The sequence below is a fragment of the Periophthalmus magnuspinnatus genome, chromosome 7 (genome assembly GCF_009829125.3).
Source record: "Periophthalmus magnuspinnatus isolate fPerMag1 chromosome 7, fPerMag1.2.pri, whole genome shotgun sequence".
Lineage (NCBI taxonomy): Eukaryota > Metazoa > Chordata > Actinopteri > Gobiiformes > Gobiidae > Periophthalmus > Periophthalmus magnuspinnatus.
Genome location: NC_047132.1, coordinates 4,329,886 through 4,346,063, shown reverse-complemented (window position 1 = coordinate 4,346,063; position 16,178 = coordinate 4,329,886). Strand labels below are relative to the sequence as shown.

General features: G+C 41.1%; 1 protein-coding gene across 1 annotated transcript in view; it reads right to left on the bottom strand.

The window, feature by feature from the left end:
• LOC117373860 (uncharacterized) overlaps positions 1–15,262 on the bottom strand; it is a 54,246-nt gene extending 38,984 nt beyond the window's left edge. Inside the window, exon 1 of the mRNA XM_055223196.1 lies at positions 15,184–15,262. Within this exon, the coding sequence (XP_055079171.1) occupies positions 15,184–15,186 (3 nt within the window). The 5' untranslated portion in view covers positions 15,187–15,262. The remainder of the gene's footprint in view (positions 1–15,183) is intronic.
• Positions 15,263–16,178: the final 916 nt, after the last annotated feature.

The window sequence follows — 16,178 nt, the reverse complement described above, 5'->3', positions numbered from 1 at the left end:
TGTGGTACATATATACCACAGTTTTATAACATGTATAGTGCAGAAGAAAAGTACAAAAATACAGGATGTAGAGGTGAGTCCAAAAACCTCTATCTCTACATCTTTACAGTGTAGCTTTAATTAAAATGAGGTAATTTTGCTTCTATTTTTTATTTTAGTTATTATGATTATATTGTCACAAGAATAATCATCATAATCGATTAACCAAGTACATCTGTGGACATAAGAGGTAGCTATTTTCCTTAACTAATCCAGCCTTATCATGTGGTAATCATAATGCTGCACTTTGGTAATGCATTTAATTAAGTAGAATCAGTGAGACACTGAAATCATTTTGTTACATTTTTAAATATATATTTATTACCATATTGTCTCCTCACTTAAACATAAATGGACTTGTGCATTTTGTAGGGGGAGAAAACTTCCAAACATACAGCACTTCAGAGTCACACTGAAGTTTATGTAAATTTATGTAAATTTGTCTGAACACATTCTGTACTGTACAGGAGACATGGCACAGAGGAGACTGATGGACAATGGTCTGCAGTCCCTTAGCCAATCAGGATGCAGAACACAATGGTCTACTGTCCCTTAGCCAATCAGGATCACAATGCACATTCATACTCTGTAAAAAAAGCATGCAAAATTGTACAAATAAAATCTGCGAAACAGAGAGGCCGTGAAAGGTGAACTGTGATATAGTGAGGGACAACTGTACACATTTTCAAATCAATAAAAGGTGTGTGATCTAAATATGTTATGTAAGCAAAAGAAATACCTGAACTATATGGTAAATGGGTTTAACACAACACACAGAAGCATTCATGGACCACTGTAGGTTCCCCAAGTGTTTTTACAGGCAGTTAAATCTGTTAACAGGACGAGAGCTACTTCTCTAGTGCTACTACACCAGATTCCACGACAGTACAGCAGTCGTTTATGAGGCTGCCCACACAGTGAGAACACAACAGGTGCTGTGTAAAGAGCTGTCAATTCAGCCACAGAGAATGGTTTTACCCCTGTCACCTGTCACTGTCAGACAATCACACCTCTCACCTGTCAAGCTATTCATATAAATGCACTCTCTGTCCCCTGCCATTTCAGTTGCTCCAAGCCATAGTCGCAGCAGCAGACCAGCGTCCTCAGCCTCTCCATCTCCTCCCCACAACCCCTAGTGTCAAAGGCAAAGTAATGATGTCACGACATCACATTTAGAAACACCATTTACCAGTTACTTAAGTTACTATATATTTAAGTAACAATTATTGACACTATAACTAATTACATTCACATTGTCTAACAGTATTCCCCTTAGCTGGCTTTATCAAAGAAAACTTTAAAAATGATAAAGTCAAGTTAATTTGATATAAACAGACAGATGAGTAGCACTTTTGAGTGTAGCTTCAATTAAGATGAGGTAATTTTGCTTCTAATTTTTTCCTAATTATTAAGATTATATTGTCACCAGAATAATCATGATAATTGATTAACCAAGTACATCTGTGGATATAAGGGGTAGTTATTTTCCTTAACTAATCCATCCATATCATGTGGTCATCATAATGCTGGACTTTAGTAATGCATTTAATTAAGTAGCATCACTCATACATTGAAATCATTTTTCCACATTTTTAAATATATATTTAAGAACCTCCACATGTTAAAACATACAGTGCGTCAAAAAAGTATTTAATCAGCCACTAAAAGTTCTCCCACTTAAAAAGAGAGAAGCCTGTAATTTTCATCATAGGTTCACTTCAACTATGAGAGACAGAAGAGAGGGAAAGAATCCAGAAAATCACATTGTCTGATTTTTAAAGAATTCGGTATATAACAAAAGTTCATCTCAATACTTTGATATATACCCTTTGTTGGCAATGACAGAGGTTGTTTTCTGTAAGTCTCCACAAGGTTTTCACACACTGTTGCAAGTGGAGGACAGAGGAACCTCTTAAAGAAGAATTTTCAGATCTATGAGAGCCACAAATCTTGCTTGTTTGTAGGTGACCAAATACCTATTTTACAAAGGAATTTACCAATTAATTCATTAAAAATCCTACAATGTGATTTCCTGGATTATTTCCCTCCATTCTGTCTCATAGTTGAAGTGAACCTATGATGAAAATTACGGGCCTCTCTCATCTTTTAAGTGGGAGAACTTGCACAATTGGTGACTGACTAAATAATTTTTTGCCCCACTGTATTGTCTCCTCACTTAAACATAAATGGACTTTTGTTTTTGCATGTCAAATTGTTGTAATTCCTGAAGCTCCTCCATGTTTTTAAAGAGAGAGTATTATGCAAAACCAATTTGTTGTGGCTTTCTACCATGTTGTAACATGTTGACGTTGAAGAGGTTTTAGATGACGTCCCTGCATGCTTGAGTAATCTAGCAGACTCTCCCAGGCCGTCCTCAGGGTTAGCAGTATGATTCTGTCCCATGCTCACACCATAAACCTACGTCCCCCATGCGACTCCACAGCCATTTTCCCTAAATATACAAAAGTATGATACAACTACACTGTGAGTGCGGAGAGCAAAGGCAGGCTGCGCTCAGATCGACAAAAACTGAACTGAAACTTAATATGTAAATAGGTTATATGTTAGCGATTAATAGCCCACAGAAGTGTAATACCCCTGTATTAAAGTCCACAGACCTTCACCACATTCGGTTTAAATGCTCATGTTTTCTTCACTATGCAGCTAATCATCTTAAATGCTAGCAACTGTTGTTATTAACTAAGTTCCAGTTGCATAAAATTTAGATGTTGTGAGAGCAGAGGACAGTCGGGGACAGTACCTGTGGAATGGCAGACCGGGGTGGTGGTCCCTCTGTATAAGAAGGGGGACCGGAGGGTGTGTTCCAATTACAGGGGAATCACACTCCTCAGCCTTCCCGGTAAGGTCTATTCCAGGGTACTGGAGAGGAGAATCCGACCGATAGTCGAACCTCGGATTCAGGAGGAGCAGTGTGGTTTTCGTCCTGGTCGTGGAACACTGGACCAGCTCTATACTCTTCATCGGGTCCTCGAGGGTTCATGGGAGTTTGCCCAACCAGTCCACATGTGTTTTGTGGATTTGGAGAAGGCATTCGACCGTGTCCCTCGTGGTGTCCTTTGGGGGTGCTCTGGGAGTATGGGGTCCGGGGCTCTTTTGCTAAGGGCTGTCCGGTCCCTGTATGACCGGAGCAGGAGCTGTGTTCGCATTGCGGCAGTAAGTCAGACCTGTTCCCGGTGCATGTTGGACTCCGCCAGGGCTGCCCTTTGTCACCGGTTCTGTTCATTATATTTATGGACAGAATTTCTAGGCGCAGCCAGGGGCCGGAGGGGGTCTGGTTTGGGAACCACAGGATTTCATCTCTGCTGTTTGCAGATGATGTTGTCCTGATGGCTTCTTCGAGCCAGGACCTGCAGCAGGCACTGGGGCGGTTTGCAGCCGAGTGTGAAGCGGCTGGGATGAGAATCAGCTCCTCCAAATCCGAGGCCATGGTTCTCGACCGGAAAAAGGTGGTTTGCTCTCTCCGGGTGGGTGGTGAGTCTCTGCCCCAAGTGGAGGAGTTCAAGTATCTCGGGGTCTTGTTCACGAGTGAGGGAAGGATGGAGCGGGAGATTGACAGGCGGATCGGTGCAGCGTCTGCAGTGATGCGGTCGCTGTATCCGTCCGTTGTGGTAAAGAAGGAGCTGAGCCGGAAGGCGAAGCTCTCGATTTACCGGTCAATCTACGTTCCTACCCTCACCTATGGTCATGAGCTTTGGGTAATGACCGAAAGGACAAGATCGCGGATACAAGCGGCTGAAATGGGCTTCCTCCGCAGAGTGGCCGGGCGCACCCTTAGGGATAGGGTGAGGAGCTCGGTCACACGGGAGGAGCTCGGAGTAGAGCCGCTGCTCCTACACGTTGAGAGGAACCAGCTGAGGTGGCTCGGGCATCTGCTCAGGATGCCTCCTGGACGCCTCCCTAGGGAGGTGTTCTGGGCATGTCCCACCGGGAGGAGGCCCCGGGGAAGACCCAGGACACACTGGAGGGACTATGTCTCTCGGCTGGCCTGGGAACGCCTTGGGGTCCCACCGGAGGAGCTGGAGGACGTGTCCGGGGTGAGGGAAGTCTGGGAGTCCCTGCTTAGACTGCTGCCCCCGCGACCCGGCCCCGGATAAGCGGAAGAAAATGGATGGATGGATGGATGGAGAGCAGAGGATGCAGAGAAACATGTTGTGGTTGTACTAGCACTATAAAGCAACATGTCTTTAAATTATTGATCATTCTATTTTGAGATAGGAAGTATGCACCAGTGGGGAATATCTCGGGAGTTTCTGGAAGAAACTGGATTAGGACAGAAAGCAGGTTTGTATATTTACGTATAAAAGAACATACGAAATTTAAAAAAAAGTATATTACACAGTCCAAAGGGCGTTCACTGAGTGATACAGAGCTGACAGGATGAAGAGCAGAGAAAGATCATTGTTAATATTAATCATAATAAATTGTAACATTTAACACTGTTGTAGAATAAATTGAAGTAGCTAAGAGTAGAAGAGAAGAGGCATGACGCTGGAGTTCTAATGCAGGAGACACCCAGATACATGAACTCTCAGCACATAGTGCTCCTCAGTCCAGTCCAATCCAGTCCAGCTCTGTATCTGTTGTAGTGTAGCCTTAGATCCAGAATACATACTTTTTTAAATGCTTTACAATGAGTCTTACTTTTGAATCTCCCCAAGCTCACATGGGCGTGATTAACAGATGGATTAGCCAATCAAGGACACGCATGGTCCATCTGTGTCAAAATAAATAGCTGCATACGAGCAAAGATAGACGATATACAGTGGTCCCTGGTTTATCGCAGGTGTTACGTTCTAAAAATAACCCCTCAAAGTAGACAGCTTTATTTTTTACAATTATGTATGTTTTGCAGCTGTAAAACCCCTCACCACACTCTTTATACACTTTTCTCACACAGGCATTACCATTTTCTCACATTTCTCTCTTGTTTAAACTCTCTCAAAGTTCAAACCTTCCTTGGCACCTTCCAACATTTATGTAAATTTGTCTGAACACATTCTGTACTGTACAGGAGACACGGCACGGAGGAGACTGATGGACAATGGTCTACAGTCCCTTAGCCAATCAGGAAGCAGAACACAATGCGAGGAAGGTGATCTGCGATATAACGAGGGACAACTGTATCGGTTGGTCAATATATCTGACCGTTATTTGGATTTTTTTTATGATCTTGGCTATTGGCCTTAAATCTCCAGCACAGGCCAATATTTTGTTTGAAAAAAAAAAAACTTTTTTAAACATTGGATTTGAAGAAAAAAAACCAAAAAAAAACAGTCAATGTCCACTTATGAGGAAAAGGAAGGAAAAAAGTATTACGAGGGACTGGAAACCATCTTGGATGTCATTTTGTTTGCAAATGATATACATGACCAATGAGGTCCTTCATTTCACATGCTTCTGTCGTAACGGTGCGGGTTAGGACCAAGGGATGCAGACTCAGAGCAAGTTAACAGTGTTTATTTACAAGTTCGTGAATATCAGTCTTTAACAGTTCAAGCAAACACACACACGAGGAACCAGGGAGCGGGAGGCAGGCCGGGCGGGCGTAGTGCAAGACGGGGACGGGAAAGCCAGGACCGGAGCGAAGACAGGAACGGGGATGAGACCAGGACAGGCAGGGTCAGCGTAGTCCAGAGAGCGGGACCCAGAGCAGGAAGCAGGCGGCACGCTGGAGACCAAGACAGGACAGGTGGCAAGACAGAGGGCTGACTGTACCGGAGCTGGAGCGTAGAGGCAGGAGCAGGCACGAACGAGGGCAGGAGTCTGGAAGGTGGCAAAAATCCAAATAAGTACATGCAGGCGAGCAACAAGATACCAAACTAGGCTGGAACATTCACGTTTACACGCGGACGGTCTGGCTCCAAGTGTAGTCTGCCGAGCCCTCATATACTCAGCAGCAGGTGACGGTGATTGCGCTGATGCGCTCCAGGTGCGTGCGGGAGGAGTCTGGAACTCCGCCCAGCTCCAGACAGACAGGCAGGGGAGGGGGAGAGAGCACAGGAGGACAGGGAAAACAGGCATCATGACAGCTTCACTGAAATAAACACATCTGATTGGAGGGCTGTGGAGGATTGTAGCTCAAGGTACAACAGAGGGAGTGGGGACCAGACTAATATCTAGCTGAATAAAAAAGAGAGACATCTGTTTGGATTTGCCAGGCAAATTGCAGGGAGTATTATACTAAAAAAAAAAAAAAAAAAAACACCGAGCAAGCACTGTCTTTTACACAGCAGTGCAATTTCCCTATAAATCATGTTTTATTTATTCCTCTTGGTGCTGTGGGAGTAATAAAATAGCTGAAAAAGAGACCTATGTTGTATAGGGTTGTCAAAAAATAGATATACTAATACTAATAAGCAAATACTAATGAGAACTAACTAGTATCAAAACTAGATGTGGATAAAATTCCTGAATAGTGTTAGAATGGTCTTACTCAGAACTAAGATCAGATATGATAATATAAACAACTAATAAATGAGTTGAAATTGAGTTTTCAATTTTAGCATTATGTCAACATTGTTAAACGTAAGGGCTCTATCACATTGATAATTAACCCAACTTTAATAACTATTCTACATTTTTACATTTACATTTAGTTACTTTTATTTTCTGTTTACTTTCCATCAAACAAAAATATAGTTGTGATGACAACTCTGACAAAACATGTCACTCAAACTTAACATAGCTTCTTATAACAACATCTTCACCATATCAGCATTTTACACTTAATCCTACAATTATCTATGAGCTAGGCTGGATAAGTGGCGCTGCTGTGGCCTGTGTTTAAGTGGTTACAAACACGTCAGCAGATCCCACACGTTAGGTAGGCTCTTGAATGCACCGTGTTGATGTGAGTTCACTTCATGTGCAGTAGGTAATTATAATGTTGTGACTGTATCGTTTTGGGGCAGTGTTTCCCCAGTAATTAATAATAACTTCATTATTTATTAGTTAGTTATCATTTTTGTTTGCGTCTAGTCAGAAAACTCAAGTCTCCAGGTTTGACAAAAGGGATATGGGCTGGGTTCAAGGACCTATGGCCTAGGACAGACTGCACACATATTTCGTCCTACACACGCCTAAAATCTGTATCTTTTGGATGTGTCTGCACTAGTTCATTGTGCGTGTTTTTTCTGAAAATAAACCAACCTATTTTTTTTTTTTTATGCGTAACTGCCACCAGCACAGTGTATTCCTGGGGCAAGCATGTATCGTTGAGCCCAGGTTCAGAAAGATAATTAGTGTCAGTCTGCAGACGGTAAATAGAAGCCTATGGAGTCTGTTAATTTCACTCTAGACCAGTTACAAGTGTCTATAAGCATACAGTCAACTTTAAACGGCTTTCACAGAGCCAGTGCTGTGCAGATGTCCTGCTTGCACTGCCAGTTTGGTGGAGATTACACAGGAAACCCTGACGCTTCATGTGTTGGGCCTGGTACTGTACCTGAACACCTGACCTGCTGTTAATAGGTTAATAGCAGTTAATAGCTATGCACTTATTGGCTCGTTGACGTGGATGTTGAAAAAGTACAGAAAGTTGGTAACGGACAAGCATTTCTTGAAAATAAAACTGGACATTTTTAGTACCATGTTCAAAACCCATCATAAGTTGAGATGCATTTTAATTCAAGTCTGGTGTTGGCATATTAACTTTAAAAACACGGCAGAGCACTACCTAATGACGTCACAAGGTGGAAAGTTTTTTTTAATACCTTTCAATAAAAATAACATGTTTATGTTTCCGCAATAGTGTATTTCCATGTGATCACAGGTACTCTACAAGTGTTACTTCTAGGGCTGCGATGAAAGCTGCTTTGTGCGAGTGCCCATAGAGGGACATTCAGACTGGCCAAAAACAGGAAGGCTAATGGAGGTTCACCCTGCCCCAGACCCAGCCCGGGACCAGAGCTGCCAGTGCAAATGAACACAGGCTGGAAATACAAACTACTCTGTGTACAGACGACCAGGCAGGCACACCAGGAGGTGAGAGAGCAATGGAGCGGGTGGGGGGGGGGGTGACAGAAAGGAGGATAGAGGGAGGGAAAGAGAAGTGAGAGAGAGAAGGGGGTGTGGGGTTGACAGAAAGGTGAGAGAAACAGAGAGGCAGGGTGAGAGAAACATGAGAGGAGGAAGGAGAGGGAGACAGAGTAAGAGGGGTGCAGAAAGAGAGTGAGGTAGGGGGGTAAAGGAGATAGTAAGGGGGGAGAGTGAGAGAGAAGGTGGTTCTGAGAGAGAAAGGGGGAGTGAGAGAAAAGAGAGAGGCAGGGAGAGAAGGACAGAGAAGGGGTGAGAGGGCGAGGAGAAAGAAGGGTGTATAGAGAGGGGGGGGTGCACAGAGAGAGAGAGAGAGGTAAACAGGACTTGAGAGTGGGAAATTGGGGAAATATTATGTAATAGTAACAACATGTAAACCGCTCACTGCAGACACCTCAGCGCAGACTGGTACATGCTTAAAAGTCACATTATTCATTCACTCCTCTCTTCTGTAGCTGCATTTGCCCTGTGGCTGACTTCATGGAGTTTAGCTTCCTGATATAAAAGACATTTTGAGGACTTTTCACATTCAGAAGATACAATACAGTGTTTTATATTGTTGTTTCCCTGGACAATGTGCTGATATTTCATCACTTTGAGATAAATGGAAATGTAGCACTAACGACACGATAAACCTGACTGACACATTCACCTTGGCAAGTAGGGGGAAAGTGCTTTGCAAAAGGACCCAACAGCAGTATGAAGTGCCTTAAGCTGGATACAAACCACAACAGGATGGGTGTGCTTCCATTTTATTTTGGGGTGACAGTGCTGTAGTTTTGTGATCACCAACCACAAGAACTTTGTCGGTTCCAACCTTGTCTGAGCCTGTGGTTTTGCTTTGTCACATAACATATCCTCAGACAATAGTGATTCAACAATAATGGGTCAAATACACTGCCTGGCCAAAAAAAAGAGTTGCCACCTGGATGAGGGTAGTGATCTGATAAGGGGTTGCTCCAGTTGGTCAGGTCTAGGTTCAGCAACAGCCTGTGCTCAAAGAATGAGGTCAGCTGACACCTGAATATACTGAATGACCAGGTTATTCCATCAATGGATTTTTTTTTCTTCCCTGATGACGTGGGCATATTCCAAGATTACAATGCCAGGATTCATCAGGCTCAAATTGTGAAAGACTGGTTCACGGAGCATGAAACATCATTTTCACCTTGGCCTTTTTTTTTGGCCAGGTGGTGTATGAAGTGACAGAAATGTGAGTTTCAATCTGCACCATCAGCCTCTCCGACCATCTGCAATTACACAGTATTCATACAATCAAAGTTTGAGTGAACATAGTGTCTTGCCCAACGCAGCATGGTTGCTGTTTTTTTTTTTTTTCTGTGTAGAGTTAGCATGTTTCTCTCTGTGTCTGGCTGGGTTTCCTTCTCATTTATCTTCTTGAAGTTGGAGTGATTTGTATGTGTCTGAGCAATTTTTAATGTCTTATTTTAAAGACACTCTATTACCGAAAACCCTTGCTTTCACCACGACTGGCATACGGTCACTGCTCTGTGCTTACTTACTTCTCTAATTTGTGTAGGATTGTGTATGTGTAGGATTTGGCAGTGCTGCGTAGTCATTTTGATTTAAATGAAAAAAAATCCGCAGCTCGCCAGTGTGACGTGCAGCTCTTCATCAGAGGTGGCGACAGCTTGTGATGATGTTTACAAGGATGTCAGCTCCAATTAGACATCACAGTTTTCTAATGTGGAACTCACCGGATGTTTTTCTTTTATTAAATTGTTTTAGATGAATATTGCAATTTAAAATGTGCAATAATATAATAACATAATCATCCACAGGTGTCAAAGATTACAGCTCTATAGCAGACATAAGCAGGAGCAGAGGAGCAGACAGCAATATGCTTGTGAAATACTTTGTAACTCTAGCTCTCCTTTGGGTCAAAGCTCTGACCCAAACAAGAGAAGCTAACAGCACTAGCATGGTTTCCTCACAGCTTCTGAATGAGGGGCTAAACTATGAGTGCTTCTGTAACAATGTCGTGAATGCACAGCAGTTTCATGGAGACTGTCACTTATGTCGTTTCTGAGAAGATGGAATTATGGGATGTTGTTTATGATGTAACCCCCCAAAACATCACATTGTCATGATTATTTACACGATGAGTGACACTGATCTGACCTCACTGCTTAAGAACATTTACGTTTCTACTCTACTCTGTAATATATATATATATATAAAGAAAAAAAGATAAAGATAGTATTCAAGTTATGTGCAATACCAGAACCTCAAACAGAACGTAATAGGCATGTTTTTGCACATGTCTGATGGATATTTTGTCAATTAGGGATGTCACAGTATAAAAATGTTATGTTACAATTACTGTGAGGAAAAATCATTTTGGTACAAATGAAAAAAAAAATCTGCTACTTGCTCGTTTGACAGCAAGTCATTTTAGATCAATATTGCAATTTCAAATGTCCAAACAATAACATGATGATTTACAGGTGTCTTAGATTATAACTATATAGCAGACACACAAACACAAATTCTTTAAATTAACATAAGACAAATTTGATCCAAATGTGTCCTGTAGCTGTTATTTATCCATCAAGAAACAGTAACAGAACTTTGTATAAACAAAAGTTCAAACTTTATGAGACTTTCAGAGCCAACTACAACCAGTAAATAGTCTTATTGTATACATTTAAATGTCCAACCAGGATATTGACTGAAATGATATTTGGAAGTTGACCTCTGATCCAGCAATCTTTTCCAGATCAGTGCTGATATCTGATACCTGTATCAGATCAGGGCATTGCTAGTAATATGTAAACATTGTTTTAATCTGAATCTGCAATGAAATAAACTTTGATGAACTGAATAAACTTGACATCCCAATATGGCGGCAGGTGACAAAAATCAATCGTCAATATACATAAATTCCAAAAATGTCGACATCCCAACTTCATCTCCCTGACTGTAAGAAGCAGAGCCAGAGCTGCGTCCCTGCTCATGGGTGTGTCAGGCTCATATTTGGTGTAACAGATCTGGAGAAGGACACTCTACCCCTGCAGTCACCCAGGACCTCCTCATATAAATACAAAAATACAAGCTCCACAGCACGACAAGTCTGCCCCAACTTCAACCCAGGCTATGCCACTATAGCTCCAAGTGTTCACCTGCAATGCCTGGAATACAACGCACCAACGCCAACGCACAAAGGGAAATATATGGACCATCATGTACCAAATACACACACAGAGAAATGTATGGACCATCATGTACAAAAATACACACAAAGAGAAATGTAAGGACCATCATGTACCAAATACACACACAGAGAAATGTAAGGACCATCATGTACCAAATACACACACAGAGAGGACCATCATGTACAAAATACACACACACAGAAATGTAAGGACCATCATGTACCAAATACACACACAGAGAGGACCAACATGTACCAAATACAGACACAGAGAAATGTAAGGACCATCATGTACCAAATAGACACACAGAGAGGATCATCATGTACCAAATACACACAGAGAGGACCATCATGTACCAAATACACACAGAGAGAGGACCATCATGTACCAAATACACACACAGAGAAATGTAAGGACCATCATGTACCAAATACTCACAAAGAGAGGACCATCATGTACCAAATACACACACAGAGAAATGTAAGGACCATCATGTACCAAATACACACACAGAGAGGACCATCATGTACCAAATACACACACAGAGAAATGTAAGGACCATCATGTACCAAATACACACAGAGAGAGGACCATCATGTACCAAATACACACACAGAGAAATGTAAGGACCATCATGTACCAAATACACACACAGAGAGGACAGACACAGAGAAATGTAAGGACCATCATGTACCAAATAGACACACAGAGAGGACCATCATGTACCAAATACACACAGAGAGAGGACCATCATGTACCAAATACACACACAGAGAAATGTAAGGACCATCATGTACCAAATACTCACAAAGAGAGGACCATCATGTACCAAATACACACATAGAGAAATGTAAGGACCATCATGTACCAAATACACACACAGAGAGGACCATCATGTACCAAATACACACACAGTGAGGACCATCATGTACCAAATACACACACAGAGAAATGTAAGGACCATCATGTACCAAATACACACACAGAGAGGACCATCATGTACCAAATACAGACACAGAGAAATGTAAGGACCATCATGTACCAAATAGACACACAGAGAGGACCATCATGTACCAAATACACACAGAGAGGACCATCATGTACCAAATACACACAGAGAGAGGACCATCATGTACCAAATACACACACAGGGAAATGTAAGGACCATCATGTACCAAATACTCACAAAGAGAGGACCATCATGTACCAAATACACACACAGAGAAATGTAAGGACCATCATGTACCAAATACACACACAGAGAGGACCATCATGTACTAAATACACACACAGAGAAATGTAAGGACCATCATGTACCAAATACACACACAGAGAGGACCATCATGTACCAAATACACACACAGAGAAATGTAAGGACCATCATGTACCAAATACACACACAGAGAGGACCATCATGTACCAAATACACACACAGAGAGGACCATCATGTACCAAATACACACACAGTGAGGACCATCATGTACCAAATACACACACAGAGAAATGTAAGGACCATCATGTACCAAATACACACACAGAGAGGACCATCATGTACCAAATACACACAGAGAAATGTAAGGACCATCATGTACCAAATACACACACAGAGAGGACCATCATGTATCAAATACACACACAGAGAGGACCATCATGTACCAAATACACACCAGTCAACAGATCAGAGACACTGTTTCATGTAATGTCTGAAGTCAGTTCAAAGGCATCAACACAAATGGAACATAGCACAACAATGTGTGAAATAACTCAAACAAGTTTTATATTTTAGATTCTTCAAAATATCCTTTTCCCTTCGCTTTGATCACTGCTTTGCACTGTTGGCTTTCCACTAATGAACCCTGACACGGCTCAGCTGTGAGGTGAAAACCATTTCAGGAAACTTCATCATGAAGATCATCAAGAAAAGACCAAGAGTTTGCAGCAAAGAGTGCTACCATGAGGAATCTGAATCTAAAATATAAAACATATTTAGAGTAAGAGTTTTTCCTTGCTATATAATTCCATACATTGTGCTGTCATATTTAATGCCCTCAGTTTGAATCTACAATATAGAAAGTAGTTGGCATTAAGAAAAAAACAATAAATGAGAAGGTGTGTAGTGTTTAGGTAAAGTGGTAAAGTGGGCCATTGTTTTGTTTAAATTATAATTCCTCCTCCTCTCCTTCCATCTTCTATGAAATGAGTTGATGTTTTTTTTCATATTAATTGTCAGGTATTAATGGTTTGTAAATAGATGCTATTTATATGGTTATATAAGACATGTCTTTATGAAATGTAATCCCGTACAGTATTTTTAAGAGGACGCCAGGAAGACTAGTGGTCCCTCGTGTTCAGCTAATAGAGATCCTACTGAATAAGCAAAACAAATAAACAAAGTGTAAGATCAAAACTGGGACTCAAATGGGATGAAACTCCAAACAAAACTTGGACCAGACTAAAATCCCAGACCAAATATACACTAGGACTATGTAGTAATACGTAATTATGAGATTTTAAATGACACAGATCCTGGAGAAGAGACCGCAGAGCCCACTGTTCCTGACAAAACTAACTGAAAGATAAGTCACATGCAGAGGACAGTTTTGGGAAGGCAACTTAAGCTGTTATTTAAAACAAGATACAAGTCCAGGAGCATAAACATTTGAGAGAAGACTGAAGTCTGAGCTGACAAACTAACACAAGACTCCCATGTATTTCAGAATATGTTTGTAGAGGTCTAAACTTCAGGATGAGCAGACGTCAAGGAGACATAATATTATTTAGTTTATTTGCAATATATTATTTTTAAAAACTGTGCCTTGATTAAACTTGTTTGTGTGATTTTTTAGAATGGTATATTATGTATCAACACATGTTTAAGCAATAATCACCAAAGACAATGTAGTGCCTTAGGAGGGGTCTGCGGTGAAGGTCCTGTATTACACAAACTTAACTCTTGTGAGCTTTAATTCCTGTCATAATGTTGCTACTTCATCAAAAACAGACCTGGAGTTTTGTTTTGTTTCATTCACACATGTTTGAGTAACATTTTATTATTAGTGTGTCTACATCCCAAAAGCTCAAAATGCTCTGTTCCACCTTGTGATGTCACACAGAGGTAGTTTTCATGTTAACAGCTTCTTTAACATTTTGTTCAGTAGAGATGAGGTGAAATCATCCAATTGATTCTAGTGAAGGTGTGTGGAGTTTAAAAACACTGTGAAGCACTTCCTGTATTACCACATGATGACATCACAAGGTGGAACAGAGTGTTTTCAGTTTGAGAGAAGAACTCAGCCTAAATCTGCAGGGTTTGTGTGTTAAACATGTGTGAATGAAACAAAACACAACTACAGGTCTGTTTGTGATGAGGAAACATTATAACAGGGATCAGTAAATAGCATCATATGGGCCCTTTAACTCATGATATAACTGATGAAAGGTCACAGTTACGTAGTGCCTTTTGAAAATAAAATTAGACAGTTAAAATGCAGATAAATTGTGGTGTGATACAATGATTTGTTGGACAAAAAAAGAAACAAAAATAAATATTTAAGCCAAATGTAAAGTTAATTTAAATGTGTACAATGTAACTTTATGGCCCAAAATTTTCCACAGTATGGCATTAACTGATGAAACCAAGTTATAGGTCAGATCCGTGGAGAGGCAAGCCCGCTTAGAAAGAATGCATTTTTTTCAATGTATTTCTTTAGGAATAAAAATACTTGTAATTGAATGAATACAAGACAGATTTATGTTTAAGTTTAATGCCATACTGTGGAACATTCCAGACAAAACAATAACATCTCCATGAAATCGGGTAGTGAACACGCTCAAAAAGTTACATAATGCATCTTTAAGTTTGTCACGCATACAAACACATAGTCATTTCAAACCAGGATGTGAATTACATTACCATCTTGTGTTGGCGTTTCCATTCATTTCAGAGGCTTGTGAAATAATCCATTAAGATCTGAAATGTGGTGTAAAGCGATGGGACGGTCCATATGGAGGAGACGGAAAATCCAAAATGATGTCCATAGTTTAAGAGGTGACAAAAATGAATCTTTTAAAGCATTTTTTTAAAAGCACGGTCCAGTGGAGGTGAGGCAGAGCGACACGAGGCTGCGTTCACCCGAAGAGCTTACAGCATTAGGGCTATGTTTGTCTGAGAGGGGCAGCGTGACTAAACATGAGGCTACAGCAAAGAGAGAGGGAGGGAGAAGGAGGGAGGGGAGAGAGTGTAAAGAGAAAGAGAGAGGGAGAGGGGAGGGGCAGAGAAAGTGAAGGAGAGAGGGAGGGAGAGGAGAGGGGAAGGGTAAAGGTGGGGGAGTTAAGAGTGTGTAAAGAGAGAGGAAGGAGGGACAGAGGAAGGAGAAAATGAGGAGAGAGGATGAGAGAGGAAGGAAATAAGAGAGAAGGGAATGAAGGGATAGAAAGGTTGAAAGCGCATGTCTTCATTCTAATGTACCCACCGTGTTAGTGCAGCTGTATGCGTACATATTATATTATCCACTAGAGTGACTCCTGTTTCCACATTTAAACTGACACAGGAGCTATATGAATCATGACATTATAGCAGCGCATACACATTTTGAATACAATTATGGTATTCAATTTTGGTAATACGTCTTATTTGCAAAATTCGTTTTGGTTGGAAGTGAATCAGCAAAGGGAGTAAAACTGTAGAAGACTGAGCTATTCTGGGCTATTTAAATCTTTATATACAACAAGAGGAGGCAGGATGTCCATCTGCTGGTGCACGGTTATATTACTAATTCTAAGAAGATTTGCCTCTTCTTCTTGGCACCATTCACCCAGTCAGGTATGTGGAGAAATATGTTACTAATGCTGAAATGATCCCACATAATGCCTAAAGTACTGTGAACAGGCCTATAGGGACAGACGTGT